Source organism: Poecile atricapillus, chromosome 1, assembly GCF_030490865.1.
Source record: "Poecile atricapillus isolate bPoeAtr1 chromosome 1, bPoeAtr1.hap1, whole genome shotgun sequence".
Classification (NCBI taxonomy): domain Eukaryota; kingdom Metazoa; phylum Chordata; class Aves; order Passeriformes; family Paridae; genus Poecile; species Poecile atricapillus.
Genome location: NC_081249.1, coordinates 51,449,516 through 51,475,094, shown reverse-complemented (window position 1 = coordinate 51,475,094; position 25,579 = coordinate 51,449,516). Strand labels below are relative to the sequence as shown.

Below are 25,579 nucleotides of genomic sequence, written 5' to 3'. Positions count from 1 at the left end.
TGCATGTGTCGCTGCTCTGACAATCTTAGTTTGAGAAAATAGAGCTGTTAATCATTCATCCCTTCAGATTCCTCCTCATCTTCCCCACTACTACTACTCTTAGTTACTATGAACTACTCTTTTAATCTTCTTTGTCAGTAAAGTTCAAAATCAAGGTGTCCTGTTTGTTTGTAACTTCTGACTCTTCATTACAACGCAGTGTCTAAATTTATTCTTATAAAAAGTCTTTGCCCCTCATTCTCCTATCCCTCTTTCTAGCTATAAATTCACATGATGTTTCTCCTCATATCTCACCTACTAAAGTTTCTGTCTCAGTTGTATAAACAAATTTGTATGGCAAAAATATTTTCCTAGTCTGCTTCTTTGAATTGTCACTCTCTTCTAATTCCTTCACTGGCTCTTCCCTTTTAACAAGTAGAAACACAGTACTTGAAAGGCTTTCCTTACCATTCACCTTGTGCATTACTCCTTATCAAAATGCTTCAAATTGAAGTGATACTTTCAAATAAGCATCCTCATAATGCTGTCCACAAACCCTCATGCAATGCTTACAACATGAACTCATTGCAACCCTTCATGTCTGAAGTCTGGATTTGCAGGTGATTCTGACAGAGAGGCCTGAGATCAGGAATGCTGCCTGAATCCATAACGTAATGAGAATACCGGTTCCTGGACATATATAACTTCCCATATAAATCAAAGCCTTTACCAGCACAGTCACTAACATCTCATAGACATCATCTCCCCCCAATATTTGTGTAAAGTTTTAAGGGAAGTGACATAATTTGGTTATATTCCTTCAATAACCTTAGTTTACCTGGTCATGAATGGGACAATAATTTCAATACTATTGTAGGGGACATAGTAAGGATGATCACAACAAAAGATTTAATGAATACTCTTGCCCACTGCTGGCAAGAAATCAGTTTACCTCTTAGTAAAGAGAGGTAAAGTGTCGCCCTGAAAACTCAGCTTCTGAGCTTGCTGACATGGTTTTCTGAAGACTTTCCCAGGACAGTAACTGTAAACATAGATATGTGTACATTCTTTCTGTTACACATCTTGTGATGGACATCTCTCATGGCCAGTGCAGTGAGAAAGTGTTATCCTGACCATCCAATCCCTGGCCGTGGTCAGAAGCCTATAAATCCTGGAGGGAAAAATAAACCTCCTCTTTCTCTCACCACACCTCGACCTGTGTCCGTGTGATCTGTTCATCATCAGTGGCAACAGTAAAGTACTTTTTCATAGAAAACATTGCTGTTGCCATAACATACTTGTGGACAGATTTGCACTTGATGGCTCAGGTTTAATTAAATGTTACATCTTCTTTGTATTTTGACTGAAACATTAAAAGGACAGGTAGAAATGCACATATGCTTTCAGTTCCTGAAGCACAAAAAGCTCATTCTGGTCTTCACTTCTGTGAGTAAAAGTATAGCAGGTATTGAGCCTCTGTGTACACAAGAAAGCTGAAGAAAAAAATTTCAGTGGAACTTTGAGTTAGGAAGCTGATAGAACCTACACTCATTAAAAAATCCATCCTCCTCTACTGCAACCTCAAACCTTTTAAATGTCTTTACGCAAGGTGTTTTAATCAAACTGGTTATACTAATGTAGAAGTATCAAAATCTAGAATTTATGTCGGGTCTTTTTTTACAAAAGATGAATACACAAGGTCAATTTTGTATGTGAGTAGCACTCATATAAAACCGTGTAATAATCAAAGAATGCAATGCAGTATATGTTGTATTTTCAAATCTTTGTTTAACAAAGAAAAGACTTGAAAATACTTATACCAAGTGCACTTTGTCATTACGCTGATATTCACAGAGGTTAGCCATCAGTCTGAGCAAGTGCAGAGCAGGCACAGATGATGTGCTCCATGTATTCTGTTAGCATGGAGTTTTGGGACATAAATCCTGTCACTGATATTCAAGTTGGTAAATTCCATCTAGTTTTCCATATGTCTGTACAATGAGAAAGCATGACAGAATATATAAAAGGGAGGGCAAAACATGAAGGGCAGAATAAAATCTTTAGCTCTTGCAAGATTTAGGCTCAGTCTCTAATATACCACAGATTTCTGATATATCCATGATCAAGCTTCTTAGCCCCTCTATATATAAAGATAATTGCTTTGTTCTGCATCACAGGACTATTTCCTGATGTGAAGACTAAATCCATTAAAGACTGCAAAGTTGTTCAGATATTACAATGAAAAAATTTCTAGTAGATTTCCAGTTACTCCTGGCATAGCTCAAAACAATTTATCTGAGACAGCCAAAGGCTGCAAATTGGAGTCAGTAGCACAAGTAAAAAATAAGTATCTATTTACTAAAAATTATATTCATGCAGAAACCTTATAATAGACTAAGTTCCCTCTGAAAATAAATAACCAAAATTTAACAAACTAATTTTGGACTAGATAATTTTTGTAGATTTAAAAAATTAGTGTTTTCTCATTAATAATATGTCCTTAAATAGTTTTTCAGAACTATTATGCACAAACACGCTTTCCTTCAGCTTGATGCCTAATTTTGTTTTGTTTCAATACACTTATTTACACTAGCAGTTGAAAAGGATTACACCCTTTTAATAAGTACATTCTGCTGAATTTCTGCTAAAGACCAATTTGCTTCTTTAGCTCCTTTTTAAATATGATTACTTTTGCAAGCTTCATGACCAAAATGAATTGTTTGTCTCAAATGAAAAAGAAAAAGAAGGCAGCTATGAAAAGAATTTAATATTAAATGTACAGATATAAGTCAAAGATGTCCCAAAGAACAGAGAGAGTACTAGAATATGCTAAGACACATTAGCAAAGTTCAGGGCTGCCATATGCAGCAGCATTTATCGATTTAATCTGTTTACCTATTTCTCCAAAGAGCTGATTTTGAGGTATACATGGTAAATATTATCAGATCCTTTTGCAAGTCAGTCAGTTTGGAATTCTTTAAAAATAATTTAAAAAATACACACAACTTTTACTCCCTATTTGACTTCTTCCTATTTCAGTCAAATGCTCTGTTAAATACAAGCTAGTCCCCAAATAACAGGAGAGTAAGATCTAGAGAAATTGTGTCATGAATGTTTGTGTGTAAAAATGATAGGGGCGGCATAGGCCTTCTCTTTGGAATTAAAACAGTGATAAATGTATTTTTACTCAATATATACAATAAACTATGATTTTCCATTAAATATAACCCAAGTGTAGAATGTCATATATTCAAAGGCATTTTAAATGAGCAAAAGGGGTTGCCTCAACATCTGCTATGATTTGAATCAGACTTACACATCCTGTAAGGCTGCTTTCAGCTGCTCCTCCAGAAAGGCCTGGATCTTCTGGAGGCATGATTGCAGATATCTCAGATGCACTGCAGCATCTCAAATAGTATGTCATCAACTTGTGGACAACCATAGCGTAAGAATTAATGTTAAGATAAGAATATCTTAACTTCTTCTGAAAACCTCATTTCAGAGTTTCAGAGATGCAGGGATAAGATAGAAAATTGATTATGACTTTCCTTGGTAGATTAGCTCACATGGCTGGATTAGAAATTTTTTCTTCTTTGATGCAGATGGTGGCTGATAGTCAAAAAAAGGCCACTGAATAGGATGGTGACCATTCATATTTAATGGTTTAAGTCTCATTGAACTTGAAATTCAAGATTTGAAATCTAATCTGGATTGGATGCTTCTTTTTACCTATTCAAGCTGTAGCACCCTTCAGGAAGGACATGTGGATTCTAGACACCTGTCTAATAGATTTTCCCCTATGTGAGCTAAAAGGATAAAGTGATTTGCTGGCTACTGGTCTACATTACTAGTTCTCCAAAGCACAGTACTTTTAGAAGAATTGAAAAATATTACTGTTATTTTGGTGTAAGAGTTGTCTCCCTCATCCTTCACACAAGTCACAGGGGAAGTACAACTATTAGAAAAATCTCAAATCATTTAATATTTCGACACCTGTTGATGGTGAGGTCTTAAGGATCTAAAAGAATGTAACACTAATACTGAAAGATGAAAATCCTTTATATGGGTATAATACACCAACATCAGGAAATTTTAAATTTTTTATAGAGTTTAAAAAACTAATGCCAAGAAACAATCCTCTTTATGACAAATCTTAACATGGTGCAGTGTCACTTTCCAGAACTTGTCTATAATGTAGTAAATGTGGCAGAGGGAAAAAAAATAAGAAAGAGAAAAAGATATAGCTGTCTACACACTGTATAGGCAAATACTGATAAAAAGCTCACAGCCAGTAGATCCAGCTCCTCAGCCAGCCTCAGAACATTCAGGATTATAGTTCAGTAGTGAATTAACTAAAAATCCACATTATTTATACCTGTTTCACGGTAGGCTACAGAAACACCATTTCACTGAAATAATGTTGTTTTAATCAATTTTTCATCCCGGTTTATAAAAAAATCAAGGCTTTTCAGTTCTTTCTCTAAAAGGGAAAATGTTATTTATTTTTTAGCTGATGAGACTATGCTGGAAATATATGTTCTACCTGCCTGATCAGGTTTCAGTCATCTTCTGAGGGAGAAGATGAAGGGAACAGAGTACTTATGGAAAACAAAAATACCTAGTATGGTGCCTTGCAGTGCCCATCATTCCCAGGTGGCAAGACAACCGGGGTGACCTCAGAAGCCTGTTAGATAAGAATTCATCCATCCTATCCTTCCCTCTTTGAATAAGATGAATATGTAGGATGAATGAAAATGAAAGTCAAAACAATTCTATATGAAGTCTTACTAACCTCTGTAGCACAGTATGGGGTTTTTTTTAATATTTTTATTGTCCTGACTTTTCCCACCTGACTGTTCATGCTTAGTCACTAATTTTACATACAGTTTCTTTAAAAGTGAACCATTCTTTAAAAAGCACCATTTTTGGAAGAAAATCTGATTGATTGACCATTCATCTCAGTAGAAAAGTCAGGAACATATTTGATTCCATCAGCTTCATATATATACAGCTATAAAATGAGACGTTGATTGAAATAGATAGCAATTTCAAATGAAATGTGAAAAATTTTATTTAAGAGTGTAAGTGTTGAATGAGAGAGTTGAATAACAGTACTTTGCAACATATATGTAATTGTATATTCACTCTGTGCCCCTTCTTTGCTTTTTGGGTGATAGATAACAGGATTATGTACCTTGAAGTCTAAAGGTGTAGCTAACAATGACCTATGAACACTATGAAACAATTGTCTATTTATAGGTTACTGCCTGCAATCAATATCACCTTCTGTTTAAGTTAATCAATGTTGTTTTTAATTGATTAGCTTGGGTTGAAAACCTGCCAAAGTGCTGACTCCTGGGCAGGGGGATAGGGAACATACTTATTGCTGTTTGGTTTCCATGCATAGTAGATAATTTCAGTATTTATCCATGGTCAATGAAATATGAAACAAAATAAATCTTTAACGTCTGTTTCCTCATTGAGTATTTCAGTATCAACAGTAAAAGACAGATGAACTAGCAAGAGACATTTTAAATGTCTGCTATAGAATCTAGTTTTAAAAGCTAAACTACATTGTACAGTCTGTCAAGCCAGAAAAATCAGTAAATCAAGTCTTGAAAACTTGTGAGCTCGTAAAACTAGTAAGGGTTTAGGAGAAATAAAATAAAATATTTAAATTAGTGTGCATAGAGAGAGCCAAGCTCTTTCTAAAATGTATAAAAATTAAGAGAACCTATTTTCAGAGATATATCTTCTGCAACAGTAATGAAATTCAAGGTGGTACACACAGATTAATGTTGTTATTTATTATTATGTATATAATTTCATTGAAGTGAATAGCACTGTTCACATGAATAATAAGTGCATGACCCTGACATTAATACAAGGTGTTACACAGTGAAGTCAAAAATCAGCTGAAGTTTAAGGCACTAATCAGAAGGAAAATGAAGCATTATGTTACTGCAAATAAGAACAGTGTTGAACCAGCAAATATTTTATGAAGACTGACCAAAAATAAAGTAGGTAGACTATCCAAAAAGAGTTAGTAAGGGAGCTCCACTGATTGTCACTGAGGGTTAGACACTAATAGTCTAACAGTGTCTCACCCTTAAGACCATCACTAGGTTTGAAAATAAACTTTCTTTTGAGCATAAGAAAGACAAAAGAGAAGAACAATGCAGAAAACACACTATCCTTTAGCTTCTGTAATTGAACAGTGCATGTGCATACGTTTTCACAAATGCATCAATTTGTTTGACAAACTCTGGCATGCAGAGAAGGATCAATAACAAACCAGCAGATATAACTCCCCAGTGGGCCACTACAATGGCTTTGCTCCATTCTGTCATTTTTTCCATAGGTTTGTTAGCTCAAATCACTACTCTTACCTAGAGAGGTTCTAGAATAACCCAAAGGAGAACAGTCACATTACAGGAGACAGTCTGATCTTATGCCTGCAGTTAACCAATACTGTAGTGACTGAAACTAAATGTCTTACTGATCTTTGGAAACCTTAAAAGTTGAAAAACTTTAGGAAGAAAGCTGAAAATCAGACAGGTAAAAAGAAAAATGCAAAATCTATCTGTCAGATTGCTGAAAGTCACATTTTCAGAAGACATGTTATTTCACATTGGCAGACCTTCAAGTGCTTCTTGACTCCTAAACTGAATAAAGTAATTTTTACTGACAAATTAAATGGAAATGATTCTTTGTTTGGTTCTTTTGGTGGTTTTTTTTTGTTGTTGTTTTTTTAGTGTTTTTTTTATATGTTTGGTTTTTTTCAGGTTCTTTTTGTTTTTGTTTTTTTTTTAATCTGGCCGAATGAAATAACAGGCTAAGTGGCCTAAAAATTGCAGAAATGTTCATATCCAAACAAGTCAGTCCACTATTTTCTCATTGCTGCTTCACAGAACCTTTTTATATTTCTATGGGTCTAGAATAGTCAGCTGTTTGTTTCCATAAACAGCCTGGCTAAGTAGCAGATGTTTCCTTGGGCAGTTATTCAACATATCTAGAAAAAAAAATCCCTTTGCCTTCCAGGCTTCTGACAGCTTTGTTTCCAGCTCCTGACTTCTTTTCCCTGCTGAAATGTTCAACCTTTATAGCGGGCCTGCACAACAGGTGGCCCGTGGGTCTCTTGCAGTTTGAGAAACCATTTGTTTGGCCCTTCAGCTGCTGAGAAGCATCATGTACTGTTTGATTTGCCCAGCTGCCAAGAGGCAGCAACAAGATGTCCAGCAGAAAATGTATATCTCCTGGCTTGTCACTGATCCCTCAGAATGCATGTGCCTCCTAGTCAGCCACCTGGTCAACCAGCAGCCACATGGCTCCAGATCATACACACACACACACACACACACACACACACACACATTGCCTTGCAGGTTAAGGAAGTGGCATATTAAGAAATATTTGGGATATTCAGAAGTAGTACTTGGCAGGGGAGGAGGTGAAACAGAGGTGGAAGGAAAATGAGAAAGCAACAACAGAGGGGAAGCTGAAACAGTGTTGAAATGGGTCAACAGAGAAGATGGAATGTCACATGGGAAAATTAAAATGTATTTTCATTCTGCAAATGACCTGATACACTCATTTGAGACTTCTGACTCTATACTAAACCTAAGCACCTTTCTGCTAGAAGTCCCATGCAATAATAAATGAGTAACAACAAATCCATAGTACTTACTACGTGGTGATAAAACCAGAATAACTGATGACCAAGTTTCAATTGAATAAAAATGCAGAATTTACAAGTTGGTATACATAAAAAGATATTTAGCAGCTCCAAAAGTTTTAATAAGAAAAAAAAAAAAAGGCAAGAAAAATCTTGTTAAAATGTATAAAGAATCAGGTGCTTTTCTTAGGTTTAATCAATTAGTACTTTAGAGAACATATGGCCATTGTTTTACATGGCATTATACAGATGGATGACCTCGTCTTCAGGCAGCTATGGATGTAAATGAAACTTCTTTTGATAAAGGGAAAGGAAAAGGCAGAAATACAGAGATAGGAGATAGAAGCTCTACAAGAAGGATGCAATTATTGAAAGGACTCTACAGATAAAAGAAATGTACTTAGCACTGGTCATCACAGTCAATATCATGCAGAAAATAAATGAAGAAAAGACTAAAGAGAAGACATCCTAGTTAAATGTGCTGCAAAGAACACTGATGTCCCTAGAAAAGAAACAAATGTTCTGTCATTGATATTGTTATTGAAAACTATTTTTAAAAAATCATTAGTTAATTTGAGAGAAGCCCTGCACTGGAAAATGTATCCTATCTATGATTAGCAGCCAACAGTAATCTTCTCTAAGTCTACAAACATGAACTCATAAAAATACTCAAGATTTATAGAAATTAGGACAAGAAGTCTGATGTGATCGGAATTGGAAATAAGGACAGAAAATGTGACTGGGGGGTGACTGAGATTGGCTAAATACATACACAGGAACACAGAAACCAGGGCACTGTGAAATAAAGACACTGAAATAAAGTACTAAAATGATTGGCTGACAATAACTGAGACTGAAGTTGGGGGACTGAATTATTTGCATTAATAGACAAGAACAGAACCTTGTCTGTTGACAAGTGATTGAGAATAGAAGGAAAGAGGGGAGACAGAATACAGATAGGGCAAGAAGGTCAGGTAAAGTCACATGAGGTTTCTTAGAGAGAAATATGAAGTTTCTTAGAGGGAAAAATCAGTGACTAAGTGGCATACAGATAGAATGTTATGAGTCAGTGTCTGAAGACATACAGATCTTGATTAACAAGGCTGAAGAAGTCAAAATTTTAGGGTCTGCAATTATGACTGGATATAAAAAGAAATGCACTGAAAGGTGTGAGGAAAAAAGGGTCAAGAAAGAAATTAGAAAACTTGAAAGTTGTTATTAAGATTGATAGAAAACCCAGGAAAGAGGGAGAACCAAGAAAAAGAAAGCTTGATGGAAACACTGTTAAGAGGTGCTACAGGTTGCAAGAAAAATGAAAGGAAGACTCTCTGCCCAAGAGTACGAAATGTGTCCCATGATTTTCTTTAATCTCAGCAAGTATCTGAAAAACTGCCATAGCAAAATGGTCATTCCTCAGGCCACATTGCTCATATTAGGATATTACAGTTTATCAGTTGCTTGGTTAGCTTTATCACTGTGAATCTTAGGATTCAGTTCCATATGGTTTTCAGATGCTGTCTGACAGTGAAACTTCTGACTCTGTATTTCACTTGCTAAGAAGACAAAGGGAATGGTCACCTAGGACATTAGTGATGCAAAGCCCTCAGCTGTTAGGACATGACAAAATTAAGATTTAATATATGGAAGAAATTTAGATAATAATTTAAAACTTTTCTGTAATGCATGATGTCTAATTATGGAAATATTATATATAAACCAAGTATTATATAAAGCATTAGAAGACACACTGACCACTGAAGATGAAGAAGATATTGGATAGATATCCCTTTATTCACCTATATTTTTGTCCCCTGTACTGAATGAGACAAGATACTGTGAAAAATACAGTATCTAATCATATAATTAAAGATTGTATCATGACACATACACAAAGACAGTTGAACAAAGGTGCGGAAGACAATCTTAACTCTTACCATTTCCTAATTTTGGAATGCTTGACTTCACAGCCTTGATAATGGCCTTTTCCAATAAAGTTTTTTATCTCATAAAAAATATCATCACATACTTCCACACACTTTTGTCCAAGATTTATATATCAGAAATAGAACCGTGTGCAGTAGCATAACATAACCACCAAAAGTTCCATTTCATTGTGGAAGTCCTTCAAATACTCTTTTTTCAAACAAATATAACAAGAAAGAATCAAGGACTATCAGTTGCTGAAATTATTATGTGGATTTTGCTTGTTCAAAAATAGATTAAACAAATTTCAAACCAATGCAAAAACAATTTAGGTTAGGTTTAAGGGCAAATGACTAAAGCTGTATAAAAGTGATTTTTATTAATGTGGAGAGCAACTGCAAGGCAGCTTTCCCTTAATATTTGGGCAGCAAAATGCACACTTGCAATGGGAAAATTTAAATCATAATTTCTTTCTTGCTCTTGTTCGGTAGCCTTCAAATATGTCTATTTCCTGCCTTGTCCTTTCTAGGAGGGAAAAAAGACAGATGGCCCTGGAAGGTTTTGTGTGCACGGTAGTTGAGAGGGTCTTCTTTTTAACCTAGGAAGGTATAATCTGAAGCCACTTAGCATTACACTTCACTGAATTTTTTATATGAGCCTAGAGAAGAGGTGAAAAACCAAAGAGAAGATCTTGATGGGAAAGGGCTTAGAAAGGGTAAGTTCATTTTGCCAAGGGACAGGGAGAGTAGATAACAGACACATCTGGAGAAAGGCTGATAATGTGCTGAAATAAAAAATGTAACATTTGCAGCAGAATAAGGAACTGGGATGTGAAAAATTGACCAATGGACAAGGAGGATAAATCTTCTGCTAGAGGAGAATGAATGGCTGAGGAAAAAACTGATTGAGAGTGAGCGGGATGGAAGAACTTTGAGAACACAGAAAATGCAAAGGGCCTCGTGCAAACAAAACCAAACACTTGGGGTAAAAAACCTGATAGACCTGAGAATTCAGAGAACTGAGCAGGGTAAGAAGACAGAGAAGAAAATGATGGAGCTGATTTCAGGAGCAGCTAGAATGATGGCATGCAGAAGTTGGAAATTTTTTTGAAGAAAGCAGAAAAAGGTACAATCTGAGGCAATTGCTAGTAAGTTTGAAATAAATGGAAAAGAAAAAAAAAATAGCAGCATGAAAGAGGGAAAATTTGATTAATCTTCCTCTTCTTACCAGGATAGCTTTGGGACAAAAGCACAAAATCATTTGTGAGCAATATGGGAAAGGAACACATGACAGAAACATGACAAGGAAAGAATGGTCAATGGTGAAGATGGTGTAGAACTAGAATACTTTAAGAGGATTTTAGATAATGTGAAAAGCAACTGCTGTTTAAATAGAATGAAAATGAAGGTACAGGACTTGGGAGGGAAACTACTGGGAGATAAAAATTGGGAATGTGGGATATATAGACGAAAAGAAAATGTAATAATGTAGGCAGGCAAATACATGGTAAGTAACCAGATGGAGAAAGAAAAAAATCAATGGAAATAAGGAAGTAAAAGCGGCAGTAAATGTCATTGTTCTAGTGCTTAGTAAGAGGTCTCTTAACAAAACAGTATATAAAAGTCAAACATTATCTTTGTATGGTACCTTTTTGTGTGGGATGAGGGGGTCTTGGGAAACCGGATTGGGAGCTAGGCATAGGCATCTAGTGAACCTACAATATGTATGGAGAAGAGGATAATCTGCTTTATTATTATTTAAAACAGAAGCAAAGAAAACATTTCAAACCAGTGTCTTCACCAGTTCCTAGCAGCTTAGTATCTCTTTCTATCGCTCAAAAAAATACATAAGTACATCTGAGACCCAAATTTGAATTATTTATTATGGTTATTTGTCAACATTTTATGGATATTACAGCAAACTGTTATCTACTCAGTATTTAAAAAACTCAAACACAATCCTAAAATACCCTGCATTGATTCTTTTTATAGTCTTGTATTCAAATTCCTTTTTATTATTGCTCCCATTTTACAAGACTTCACATGCACTAAAAGTGAATCTAAATGAGTGCTACGCGATGAAAAAATAGAACAGAACATACCCCTTTATTGACAAATGCAATTATCTTCTATGCTTAAATTTGTTCTATTCCTTACTCTTCAAAGTGATACTTAAAAATAGCAACATTAGATATAACTTCAAGTTGACAAGTATCCATTTATTAATAATAAATAGTAAACAAAATCTTTAGTTTTAATTATGATTTTCTTGCATAATATTTTCTTAAATGCTGAAATTACACTTTTTATTTCAATTACATCACTTCCCTACAGAGCACTACAGCTTTCCTACCTTTGTTTGCTTAGTTATAGAACTACATAGCATGCTCAACACAGTAAATTGAAAAATGATTGTGGTTAAAAAGACTATTACCCCAGGCATGCTTAGATACTAAGACACAGATATATTTTTGAGAGGAATAAGAAAGTAATTCCCTAGAAAGTATTTTTTCCCAGACTCTGCAAGATGCAAGAGGTGGTATTATATTATTAGATTTTTAATTAAGGAATATACTGTATATAGAATAATAGAATATAATTTCCTCTGTAGTGCATACCAAAGTATACAAAATATCATTTACAAATAAAATGTAAGGACACAATTGAAATTTGTATAATTGTGATAATATGGTCTTTGTTGCCCCAAACAAAATCCAAGAAAGTACTAGGAAATGTTTCAACTATTGGAAAGCTTTTGTAGAGTTTTGCAGGTAAAGGGCCTCATCTGTACTGAGTGTGCACTTTTTGCTCCTGTGCTGCAGGAATGAAGTGGCTCTGCAATTCTTTCTCCTCCCTCCTGCCTACAATTGTCATGCTAAATACTGAAATTGGAACTGAATCCTCTCAGTGCTTCTGTCCCTGATTTCCAGGCAGGTATACAAAAAGAAACAGCAATGAACTGAAACCAGTAGGGAACATGAGGCTGACCGGGGAGACGGGGGAAGAAAACACTAGGGATGGAGATGTGGTTTGCAACAGGGAAGGCTGGTCACAGGGAACGTCAGTGCAGCTCTTACAACAACTGGGAAAGGAGAGGAGGCAACAGGAAAGGTCAGACAGAGCCAGGGGGCTGGGGGTCACGGAGAGAAAGAGTTTGTAATTAAGGAAATAAACAGAGTGGCATGAAACTAAGTTCAGAAGTGAATGCTGGAAGAATGTGAAGTTGGGAAAAAAGAAGAGCAATGTAATGTAGAGCAAGGAAAATAGTCAGATTAGCAATTGACAAAAGATGGGATTGGAGGGAGGAGGAGGACCAAAGAAGGAACTGGGATAGATACAAAGGGACACATAGCAAGGGGGACACAGAGAAAAGGGAGTTTACTGTGAAAGGAAATCCTCCTTCCAATATTGCAAATGAACACAAAGAGTCCTGACATTTGGCATGACTTGCCTGCTATTAACTGTTTCTTGACCTATTTTTGAAGCCTGTCACCCTGTAATGACTGATTTACACTGACAATATGTTCCTACAGTTAGGAACCCTCCTTGAGCTGTAGGGTTACAAATTGCAGTAGATCTAAAAGTTCTGAACTACTGTATGATGACTGAGCTGAATACATTAAACTGTAAGACATGAGAACTGTATTTCTTGCATCTTCTTTCCTCTTCCTTAAAAACCCTCTGCTTTAGTTATATGTTGAGAGTGCAAAGTAGATACAGGAAATGTCAGAATTAAGGTTGCCTTAATTTTGCCTTTGCAATATGATTTAATATCACAATCAGAAAATATCATGGTCCAGTCTTGAATTAAATAATCATCTGTGGATTTTAATTTTGTTTTTAATGTGCATGACCTTGGACAGATGAATCAAGGAAAAGTCATTACTGAGAATGTCTCCTGCAAATCCTTGATTTCACTTATTGCAAAAATGGAAATATATTAAATGAGCAGAGGCTATCTGGGAAAGAATGCATAATCATTGTTCAAAAGCTGAAGTGCTGGTCCTATATAGTTTGGGAAAAATCCTTTAGAATACATGCTTTCAAATTTGTGTTACTCATATTTTAAATATCCAACTTGATATTTCAGCCTATGAGCAAGACTGAATTCAACAGGAACAGTGATTTGATTACACCTGAATGCTTCTGCCAAAAATGCAAATTATCCTGAAAAATTAGGTCCTTGATTCTTGACAGTTAAGCAATATGTCATCGTAATCTGTATTTGACTCTGTTTCCCAGCTATCAAACTGGAATACTCCAAATTTCATTTCCTTGCAAGAATGGTCTGAAGATGGAGCAATTAATGTTTGCAATGACTGCAAGTACTGCAGCAACCAGTGCAGCAGCATGGTCTCCCAAGAAATTAAAAGTCTGTTATAGCATCAAAAGAGGTAAAAAAATGTCTGAATTATAACAAAATAAAATAATGGCTGCATTCTTACCAAATGAATTCTATCAAATGGTGCTTTGAATAACATATAAGTTTTACAGGAAGGAAGGCAGGATTCTGGGGTAAAAGACCTCATAACATGTATTCACTTCCCAGGCAACATTTAATCTGGCATATTCCAACTTCTGTGTTATTGACTTTGCAGATATTACTTGCTTTAAATGTCTTTGTTTATATATTTGTGTGTTTGTCTTTCATAAGAACTTTCTGCATTTTTGATATTTGTTTATATGTTCAACCCGTTAAAAGCTTCTTGACTTTTTTATTGTTGTTACAGCCTCCTTGTGGCACACAAGTAACAACTCCTTGCAAGTTAGAAAATGTGATTAAATAACACACAGAAGATGTCAAATGATACTGTTAGGATGATTGACTTCAAAATGCAAAATAAAGGCAATTGAGTTTGATTACTGGAGCTAATCCTTTTAGGCTGGTCTCTGAAAAATGCACCTTCATTTACCATTGAAAACAATTGCTATTTTTATTGCTTAATATTCATGTAGGTAGATTTAGCCTGTTGATAAGAATAGATATTATAATATAAATACTATCTTCAAAATTTGCTCTTTACTAATATCTTGATGTTTGCAATGTATATGTACATTTAGATTCACCAGGGAAGTAATATGGCTCTCTTTAGTATTTCATGTATAAATTTACTCAGCAGATTTGTTTTGTTAAAAGGTAAATAATGGGATGTGGTAAATGAAAAATCCAAGATGAGAATAAACAGCTTATTTATTGTTAATGCTCAGAGTAGCTTATTGAAACACACCTTTCAGTAACTGCTACTGACTATTAGCTAAGAAATTCTCATCATGCCTTGAATGTTACCCATTAGGTTTAGCCATTTGTAAAGTTAAAAGGCTCAAGATGTTTCAAATACACCTTTAAAAATGTTATTAACTCTAATCAAACTACACATATTCACAAAAACTGCATTCAGCATGTCTGAGATTCAACCCAATATTGTTTCAAGTTAATTATTCTTCTTTAATTGCTCTGTATAAACAGAAATGACCTATTAATTTAAAGAAAATCTATCCGTACAGAATGTATTCTCTCTTATAAACAAGCAAGATGAACTTGACCTTGTTTGAACTTGTTTTGATGTGGCCCAGATGGTAGGCTACATGCTTGAATAGCAGTCTAAAGCTGAGGAAAAACTCATATAGCAAGATCTAGATTTATAGCCTTTTGCAAATTCCTACCTTGTATTGTCCTTTCAGCATCTGTTCTGCCCCCGCTGCGGTCAGCTTCTATCTCTGGGGTCAGAGAGTCTAGAAACATAGAAAGGTAAGACTGACACATATTTCATTTGATTCTTATAGCCCTTTTTACAACCTGTTACTCCAATGCTGAATTACAATACAATCAACCTTTGTCAGTGTTTTTAATGTTGAACAATGACTGGAGGCCAGGACAATTTTTTGTTAGACTGGGAAGATTAATGAGCAATAGATTTCTCAAGCATAAATGTGGGGAGAGAAAAAGGAAGAAAAAAATTGACTTCTCAAGCTAATAATATAAAATTGTCCTAGTTTGAACATTCTCTCCAGTGACTTTATTTGCACCTACTATATAAAGTAACAAAGCAATAAAGAGAGAGGTATGACTTGAATGAAGGAAATAAAAGAGATTTTCTTTTTTTTCCCTTTCCATCATGTTATAAATTTTCAATATAACAAGATTCTTTTGGCACTTAAATTGAAAGTTAATGACACAGAGGCAAAAACTGGCTTCTTACCATTTAGGACCCTGAGACTATCTGTTGAAGCTGCCTGTTTCAGTGTTTGTTCTGCTTGCTCTCGTCGTTTAGTCTCAAATTCAAGTGCTTCCTGCAATTTCCTCTTTGCCTTCTTTTCCTTCTTTAGCCTTTTCTGAATTATTGCTGTGAAAAGAAAACAACATCAGTGTACTCCAGTTTGGATCTGAAACTTGGCTGCACAATGACCTATCAAGGGTCCTGAGAAATGCTATGTTCATATAAACTGATTAATTACACAATAACCATTAAAATTACTTGAAATTTGTTGGAATCACCTTGGAATAATCTAAAAGGTACTGTTCTATATGTAAAACTATATGTGGTATCAAGCAATGACTTTTTTGGTTTTTTTTAAATAAACAGCTGAGAATCTGTGAATTTCTGAATCAGAAAACCTCAGAAACTAGCAATGGAATGTGCTTTTTGAATCATCTGACGTAGATAAGCCCCTTTCTCTGGAGGTGAGGGGGTTTTCAGAATTAATTTCACCATTTCTATTTCCCATAGCACAGAAAATAGACACATAGTGATGAGGTTTTTGCCTCCCTGCAGCTTCTATCACATAAGAGGGGGATCTGTCAGCCTGGGTCCTGGGCAGCCCCCACCCTGCTCTGGTTCTCATTTCTTGGGGAAAGGCCCTGAGACTTCTAACTTCCCTTTAAGCTCTGCTTCCTGCAAACCATCTGACCTCTTGGTGCCTTGTCTCTTCCCCATATTTACTTCTTTCCCACATTTCCCCTTTTGTCTTTCCCTTTTCTCTTTTTTGCTTTCTGTTGGTGCCTGTCCCATCAGCCATCTAACCCTGAAGAACTCACAGCAAATCCTTTATGGTGCTGGATCCTCCAGTCAAGTAAATATTACTGTGCTTTGTTAAATATGAGGGGAAATATTAGCAAAGAAATGAGCATTTTGAAATTCAATATACAAAGTCTTTATTTAGAAAAAATGTTTCCTTGAATCTCTTCCACTTAAACTCTGTAGGAAAAGGATGGCAAGTCCAGTATTCATCTTCACTCTATCACAATTTTCTTTACTATGTTACCAGTGACTTACAACCAAAATGCTAAGACTTGCAGGATCCCTAACTAGAGGAACATATTACAAGTTGTGCTCCTGATGGAAAAGGGTAATGTCAACCAATAAAATGAAGTGGGCCTCTGAATCAATCATGTAAAGTTGTAAAGCATAGCATTATCTCCCCCTCCCCATGCCAACTGTTCTTAAATAGCACATTTATGGTTTTCATGAATGTTCATGTAAAAAGCTTTCTGTCCTAAGACCTTCCTGCATAATCCCTTCCAGAAGATTCTGTTATTTTGACACTAACTAAAAAATTATCTAGTAAACTCCTCCCTAAAGAATTCTTTATAAGCACCAAAAGAATTATCCTTACCATACACAGATGCTAGGACCTGTTAGGTTTGCATATCAAGATCTATCTAGCCCTGTATCTCACTGCAAAACAACCTCTGGTATATGCCTAGGAATGAATGCTGGAAAATACAGAAATATACTTCCACCAGTTCATACTCCCCAGGGACAGTAGACTGCGATGGTGGAATCTTTCACAAAATGCAAATAATGAAACTTTTAAAGGGAGCTGTCATTGTTATTGCTCTTTAATTTATATGCTAAGAAGAACCACCTTTTAGATGATCTTGTATATTTTGCACCGCTATACAGAACTGTTCAGGCACAAAATTAACATAAGCACATATCCTGTAGTCAGAACAACTACATAATTTACATCCAAGACTTTGGAATTTTGGTTCTTTCTCATTTTGTACAACACCAACTACTTTACAGGCTAATTAGCTCATACTATCAAAGAACATCTAGCATCTATACAAAGGCTAAACTAAATACATTTTGAATCATTGCATGGTTTTAATGTTTTCATTATAAGTACTTTGAAAGTGATTGCAATAAATGAGAAGGAAACATATGTTGCTTTCTGAATTAAAATGTCATCATGGCTGACACATTGTAGATGTGACTACAGCAGTTAGAGCCAGAATTAGCAAACCCTTACTGTGTAGCTGCTCACAAAAGAGATATTATCCTACTTTCACCAGTTGATGAGACACATCCTACAGCCTTAGGAATCGCTAATTGGAAAATTTAAAAAGAAGGAAGGAAACAGTACAGTAAATAAGCAGCTCTGTAGAACATACAGTAACAGCCGTGAATCCAACGCTCCATAAAAAAAGACAAAAATACTTATCTATACCCACTAAAGAGAATTATATTTGACTTGTATTAACATGATGAGCAAAAGATAGATTTTGCCTAATGCTGAAGATCCCCTTCACATAAAGGATTTGACCTGTATGTGACACAGTGGCTTGTGTTTATATGCTGTAGCTTTTAAGTGTTTTTCAGTATTTTCTTATGGTATCTCTTAGCAGGGAACCTGGTACATTTCTCCCTTCTTGCTCAAGCTTCCATTAAGACATATGAAACTTTTTTTAAGACATGACACTTGCTATCTGAAAAAAACTAATAGCAGGTAAAGGCTCCTATGTATTCTTCTGCCTTTAATTGAAGAGTAAATTTCCAAAATAATTAGAACCTGGCCTTATTTTTTCTCTCTCAGTCTGATCTGTTTATTTGAAAGAATAATCCAAACTTTTCTTTCTTTTATACAGAAGTATCTACTAGCAGAGATAGTCAACCTCATTATATTTGATTTGCTGCATACTACCATTAACAATTCAAATCCATTCCTCTTTGACTGTTTTCCCAGTGCAAGATTGTCATTAGAGGGGTGCAAATACAAAAGCAGGTAATGCATCATGCTAAAAATAATATTGTAAATTATTTCAGTAACCTGAACTAAAAGAGAGACTATCCTATGTTTTTTTTCTGATATACAGCTTTGAGTGAAATTCATTTTGTTTAATTTTATCTTTTCAAAACAAATATCTAGCACAGCCTGGTCAACCAGGTGACCTTCAGAGGTAAAGGGAAGAGAAAAGTCTTCACAGAGAAATTGACCCCACCTACGGATTTGAGAACAGGCTCTACAAGTTTCTTTTGTTATTGTCCAGAAAGCAAACTTCTATTCATTAATGCGAGATGCTTAATTTGTAGATGGTGAAACTAAAGTCAGTTCAGATGGGTTCCCCCCGCCAAACCTTTTCTGTTTTGCATGTAATTGTACAACTCTGAAAAGGAACATTCATTTGAGCAGTTGTGAGAAAGATGTGAAGACTAACCACATTTCTTTATGGTTTTACCAAATTCATTTAAAAGTGTAAGTAATACAATTGGATTGAGCAGAATGGACCAGTTGTGTACAAAGGGATGATTCATTGCACAGGTGTAATAATTGTTAACAGCAATTGTCTTTCAAAATATATTCTCAGAAGTTAAAAATGGGTAATTAATGATGTGATAGTCCTACCCTTTAATGGGTCAAGGCATGAAGCAGGATTACATTGCATACTTACTGCTAGCATGTTAGTTAAAGACATGACATTAGTTGTGAATCCAATCATTCTTGAATTCTCTGTTTAGGTGGTTACCGGAAAATTAAACTGGACAAGAAGAGAGTTGTAACTCTAGCCCTGAAAAAATACACATCTGACTTGTCATGGTCTGAGTTAAACAGTAAGGGAGTATCAGAGGCTGTCCTTGCAAAGTAATCAGGCACTATTAAAGGGTGACACATAGAGACGGAGCAATGAGCACATATAGATAGAAACATGCTCTTAAATGCAAATAGTTAATGCAAGTCACTTCAAACTGCCTCACCTTCACTATCAATGTAATTATTTTAAAATCTCTAATATGTACAGGCTTTACAGAGGGCTGATGTTAATGCTACAAATGCTACTAATGCTTCTGCTTCAAGAACCTTCACTGTTACTTCTACAAACGTATTTTATCTACAATGCATTATAAAGAGCTCATATATTATCACTATCTTTATATTTATTATGTATGAATAATAAATATGGTTTGCCCAAATATGCACTACAAGAACATAGCAGAGTTCCTAAAAACTTGCATATTCTTAAATTTGGTACAAATTGTCTTTGCATTAAGTAGCTATTCCTTTTCCTAATGATCACAACCTGCAAAGGTCTGTTATAGCACATAAGGTATTCATAATTGCTTTTGTATTACTGAGAGAAGAAAAATGTTGAAAAAAAAGGAGGGTCCTTGCTCCAAGTCTCATGAAGATCCTATACAAAATTAGGCAGGTTATAAAACATCCTTCATTGCAGTCAGCTGAGAACCAACATGATTTAAAAAACATGATTTTTTGATAAAACACAGGTGTTTGATAGAAAATTTTTTCCTAAGGAAATAAATTACAAGGTGTTTATATCTGCTTAATCAAGATACCTCTGTTCTTCTGCTCCACAGCCAACTGTTTTTCAAGTGTTTCCCTCAGTTCTCGTTCCCTGAAGAGCTCCATCTTCAGCTCTGTTTTTTCCAGTTGGACCTGTTTCTCTTGAGCTCTGGCATTGTCTATAGCAACCTTTAGTAGACCCTGTTCAGAGATAAAGTTGGATATTTGGAGAATGTTAGAACAGTTGACATAATAACTACTGTTATTTTTCCTTGATAGTGATATGATATTTTAGAAATATAATAATTCTGTCACAGGATCAAAGTTACCTATTAACAATAGCAATTTTTAACTGGAATTAACTTTTTGACAGGTGGACAGAAATCTGTAAAAAGCTGAGAGTCAGGTTTTTTAGAAAATGCTAACTTACCTCTGACTGTGCATATAACTCATGTGAAAAATATACAGGAATAGGTTTACTTCTCTTAAGAAAAACTGGCAATCTCACAGTCACATCATACACAGAATTCAATCTCTAGTCCAACTCAAGCCAGTGGAAATTAGGTAAAATTTAAAAAATTAAAGTCTTTCCATCTTGCTCCTCATCCTTGTTTATTAACTACTAATTTCAAATATGTACATATATCATTAAGGTTCCAGACTATCAGTATATTGGGTTAGTAAGGAAAGGACAGTCACAAAGCAGGAAGACATCTCTGTTTTAACAAGCCTGTTCCTTGATGTGCATGGCTATTATCTCACAGCAGAAAACCAAAACACAATCACCTCTTGATTTCTTGACCTGAGATGGCTGATACAAGCTCTACCTTTCTTTCTGTTGTTAGTGTATCAAGAAATAACAATTCAGATTATTTTTAAATTCTTTTGAGAATTCCAACTTCAAATTTCCTTCCTCTTTTGCAAGGAAATTGGATTATCCTGGCACAGCTAACAGCGTATTATTAATAATATTAAGTAGATAGTTAGGATACTAAGACAGGGCATCAAAATATAAGGAGAAATGGAATTGAAATAAATGAACATGCAAATATCCTTTTCCCTTTCCCAAAAGCCTGGCCATCAGGCTCTTGGGTCTACACACGAATCCTTCCTACTGAAGCTATCATAATAAAGTAGATAATTAAGCATGGATATTCATATATGAACCTCCATGGATATGAAACTAACTCTCCTATATCCTAGGCAAGACTTCTGATAACTTAACCATAGATATAATTTGACCCAACAGAGATTTAATTACTGATATGAAGCAAAACAATGCCAACAAGAGAGACAGAACAGTACTCCCCAATGGCTCTGCTAGGGAAACATTCAGCTAACAGATATAAGGGTCACACTCAAGACCTGGTTTGAGCACTACAGACATAAAACCACGATGCCCCTCTCCCAAATAAGCTTCCTCACCCCTCAACCACACTTTCTGAATTGGATTCTGCATTGCATGTTTTTTCACAATTTTTTAAAAAATATCTCACAAAGAAGAATGGAAAAAGAAGCAAGTACAATGATACTTGAGAAACAGAAAGAAATATTTTTTTGTCAGTATTAGTCTGAACATTTCTCCCACTAGTCTTCCCAGTGTCAATGATTGCTGTAAAATTTGTGTCCTTCAAACTCCTCTTTTAGTTCTGTTTTCAGAGCCTGTTATTTTCAGTACTCCTCAAACTTCTTAAATCATTGCCTCAAATCTTATCTTGTTCAGAGCTTAATGCTCTGCAGCTCTGTTACACTTCAATCTATTGAAGTCCACAGAAACTAAAAGAACTCAACACCTGACTGCAAGGCCCAGATGGTCAGCAAAATGGTATTCACTAAACAAGAATAGAACCATTTGGAAATATGGCAACAATGGTGACACAACAAATGCCCTCACAAATAATGTTTAAAGTTTTATCAGTTTTCTTTTGCCGTTGTAAAATAGATAAATCACAAAGGTATTTTGGTTTGAATGTTAAACCTGAATGATTATTAGAGAAAAAGAAATCTACCTATAAAGTTCTACATACATATGCAAAGCAAAATACAGTGTGAAATATCTGAAAAGTGTTTAAAATCTATTTTTCAGAAGTTAATATTAATTTGAATTCTGTTTATTTTCCATGGCCATATTCTCCTGTGTCTGGTGTATTTGAATTAGTAAGAAACTGAAGTAGCAGTTGTTTATCAATACCTGCTTCTGGCTTATGTTTAAACTTAGAGTGTTTTAATCTCCTCCTATTCACTTACTTACTGGAACATGTGAATCATCCAAATCTTAAATAAACCAGATCAAGAGAAATTACATGAAAAATATTTGTTGATGAAAAGTGCATTGTCTAGTAAGTTTAAAGCTGGAAACACTGTCTTCCCAAATTCTTAAAATCTATCTTATTTAACAATGAAATCAAGCCACTAAAGCATCTGCCATCTTTACTCAATTCAACTACATTCATGTACATGTTTCTTCTTCATCAGGAATAAACAATTAGTAACAAATGAAAGAGATCATTACATCAAGTGCCCTTTTAGATCACCCCAATTAAAACTTTAGTTTAGCTGTATTTTAATTCTAAGATACCAAATTCTAATTTTCTGCTCTGATTGCTCTCGTTGACTTATCTTTGAAAGATGTACTCTCGGTGCAAAGCCTAGAGATTATTTAGCAAGATGCCAATGTTGGCATCACTTAATGTGTTGATTGGTTGTATTATCAGTAGCAGTTTAAAATAAATTACTATTAAACTATTATTGTCCTTGGCTGAGAAAACACAATATTTTGGTGTTCTTTAAATATGAAACAATCATTATGAATAAACATGGAGAATAACACTAGAGTGTAACACTGATGTGTGTAATTTTATATTAAGATTTGCTGCAAAGTACAAAGCTGCTAAAAGATTATTACATTTTCTATTGAGTTTCTGCACCACTCTTCCTCCCCCAGTCTTTTCTTTTTTTATACTTGCTAACATAGCTAATGGTAATATATTACCTATTGCTGCTGATTATGTCTGAAAAATATTAGCTTTTTGGAGCCAAGATCCACTAGGGACTACTTATAAGCTACACAAAATTAAGTTTCATTTTTAGAAGTTAAATCAGTGCACATCAGTAGGCATCCAATGTGAAAAAAAAATCTGCACTAGAGCCAAACTGATGCATATCAAAAGTGCTGTTGTTGCCAATGACAGCACTAATGCAAAAATACTGGAAACATTCAAAACCTCCCTTTATTCAGTGCAGAAGTGGCTGAGAAAAACTAAAAAAGTTCAACATCTAAAAAATCATCAGTGCCCCTTGGAACAGGAATAGCAATTTCAGGGTTGCATGAAATTCTATTAATTCTCCCAGTGGATCAGCTGTAGAAGATTATACAAAATACAGTATGTCCAACTTGTATATGCTATGGCTAATCCTCTAACCTGGTATTAAATCAATATGCTGCCAATGACAATGGGAAATGCAGTGCAACACAGGACATTAACAAAAAGAAAATATTTCTCTTTAGGGAAGGTCAGATGTTATGGAGGCTGGATAATGATAATTGCAGTGAACATGCTCAGGTTCAGATTTGTTTTTAATACAGTATGGCTCTATCTGGAACCTGGCTTTAAGCATGGCAGGCCATTCTTCTCAGTGTCCCTCTTAATTTTTATTTCAAGGTAATGTCAACAATGGACATTTTATTCCTTGGGCATTTATAGAGCATTCTGATTTGTTTACTGTACTTGTTTTAGTATTTTTCACTGACAAATCCTTTAGAACTGTCCCAAACACAAGGCTAAGTTGACATCGGAGTTTCTTCCCATTCTCTGATCTGAGAACACCATCATATAAAGGCAGCCTCATGATCCTACAGAAACTAAACATATATCAAACCTCAACTCAGTCTTAAAACCAGTATTACTCATCACAGTTTTTAAATTAAAGTAGGCAAATAATGTGTTGCCTACTTTAAAAGGGGTGGAGGGGAAGGTGTATAGAAGCTCCTGCTCTTTCTGGCTGCATCTTTAAGTGTGTGTTCCACCTAACAGAATTTAGTTGACTATATGTTTATATGTGACATCAAAATGACCTAGTTTGATAGTCTATCTAGAATATAATATTCTTGTTTCCAACAATTGCCCACACTGAGTGAAAAAGGGAAACTAGATAATCAGGGCATGCACATTTGGAAGTTTTCCTAGTCAAAACTCCTGGCTTCCAGGGGGTTACAGCTCAGGGGCTTCTTTCTGCAGTATTAGCTATCCATGGTGAAAACACTTGGGAATAACATTGCTTCTCTTTTTAATCAGGAAAAAATATATAATTTGTATGCTGCCATCATTAAAAGTATCTAGTGAAAGGCTCTAGAAAAAACATATATACATACAATTCTAGCTAACTTCACATGCTAATTTTTGAATATCTGCTATTTATAACTGACTAGTGACTAAGTACCGTGAGCAAGACAACAGAGTTAGAACGTGTCTAGAGATGACTCCTGAAAAACAATATTTTTAATATCTCAGATTGCATAGTTCATCACAGATAAAGGCATATTGCACAAATATAAATGATACTTTCATTAATACTTTCTGTGAAAAATAAAATAATTCCCTTGAATTTTAGCAGAAGATAGATAAGATAACATGAAGTAACACTGGGATTTTTTTACTAGGATATTTTTACCTCATCCACTGTTTGCAGTGTTTTTCCCTTAGTATTTAGTCATAGATAACAACAGTGCAGGAGACTCACAGCAGTTTTATTTGTTTTCAGAGGGGAAAGCCAGTAGTTTTCTTTGTTTTCAGATGGGAATTTAGTTTGTAACCATGCACTGCTTTTACTAATATCAATGGGAAACTTGCAAATTATTTTTGGTATCTCTTTAAAAATATTTAGCAATAAAAGTATTGCAACACAATACAGTCTTGATAGAAAAATGCAGCTATCATGGTGCAACTATATAATCTCTTAGATATTAATGGAAATTCAGCTGATGGACACTAGAGATTCAGACTCTAAAAGCTTAAAAAAATGTTACTATTACCCAAGAATATTGTAGCATCATGAAAGGCTGTGGCTGTAACGTACTTTGGCATAATCAGGCCATGACTCAAAAAGGTAAACTTATGTGAGGGGTATGGAGACATCTTTAGCCTTCTCACTAGCATATAAACAGCATTTTGCTGTGACTCACTTTCCCCCACCCTTTATCCTCCCTGCTACTGCACTTATCCAGAAGAAATCTACAAATACACTTTGTGAAAAAACAGACGTATTACTTGATTTAAGTTTTATTTTCTCTTTCTTTTAGATGTGCAGATATAAATCTAAATAAGAAAATATATTCCCAATCTTATTACTTTTTTTTTTTTTACGTGTTTATTTGCTTAATTATATATTTTTAGAGGTCATTATTTGTATTTCAGCAGTCCCCAGTAAGAACAATGCTGGCTATTAAATTTATTTTATATTGTTATTATCTCATCTGTAAAAG

At 35.0% G+C, this 25,579-nt stretch overlaps 1 protein-coding gene across 7 annotated transcripts in view; it reads right to left on the bottom strand.

The window, feature by feature from the left end:
• DACH1 (dachshund family transcription factor 1) overlaps window positions 1–25,579 on the bottom strand; it is a 376,911-nt gene that overhangs the window by 43,138 nt on the left and 308,194 nt on the right. For 5 of the 7 annotated variants that reach the window (XM_058848038.1, XM_058848012.1, XM_058848021.1 and 2 more), the window contains 3 exons: window positions 20,151–20,298; window positions 15,777–15,920; window positions 15,241–15,309 (listed from right to left, as the gene is read on the bottom strand). In XM_058848038.1, coding sequence (XP_058704021.1) covers window positions 15,241–15,309; window positions 15,777–15,920; window positions 20,151–20,298 — 361 coding nt within the window. Of the gene's footprint in view, window positions 1–11,224; window positions 11,292–15,240; window positions 15,310–15,776; window positions 15,921–20,150; window positions 20,299–25,579 lie in introns of all 7 variants that reach the window. The other 2 variants (XM_058848029.1, XM_058848063.1) reach the window with 1 other exon arrangement.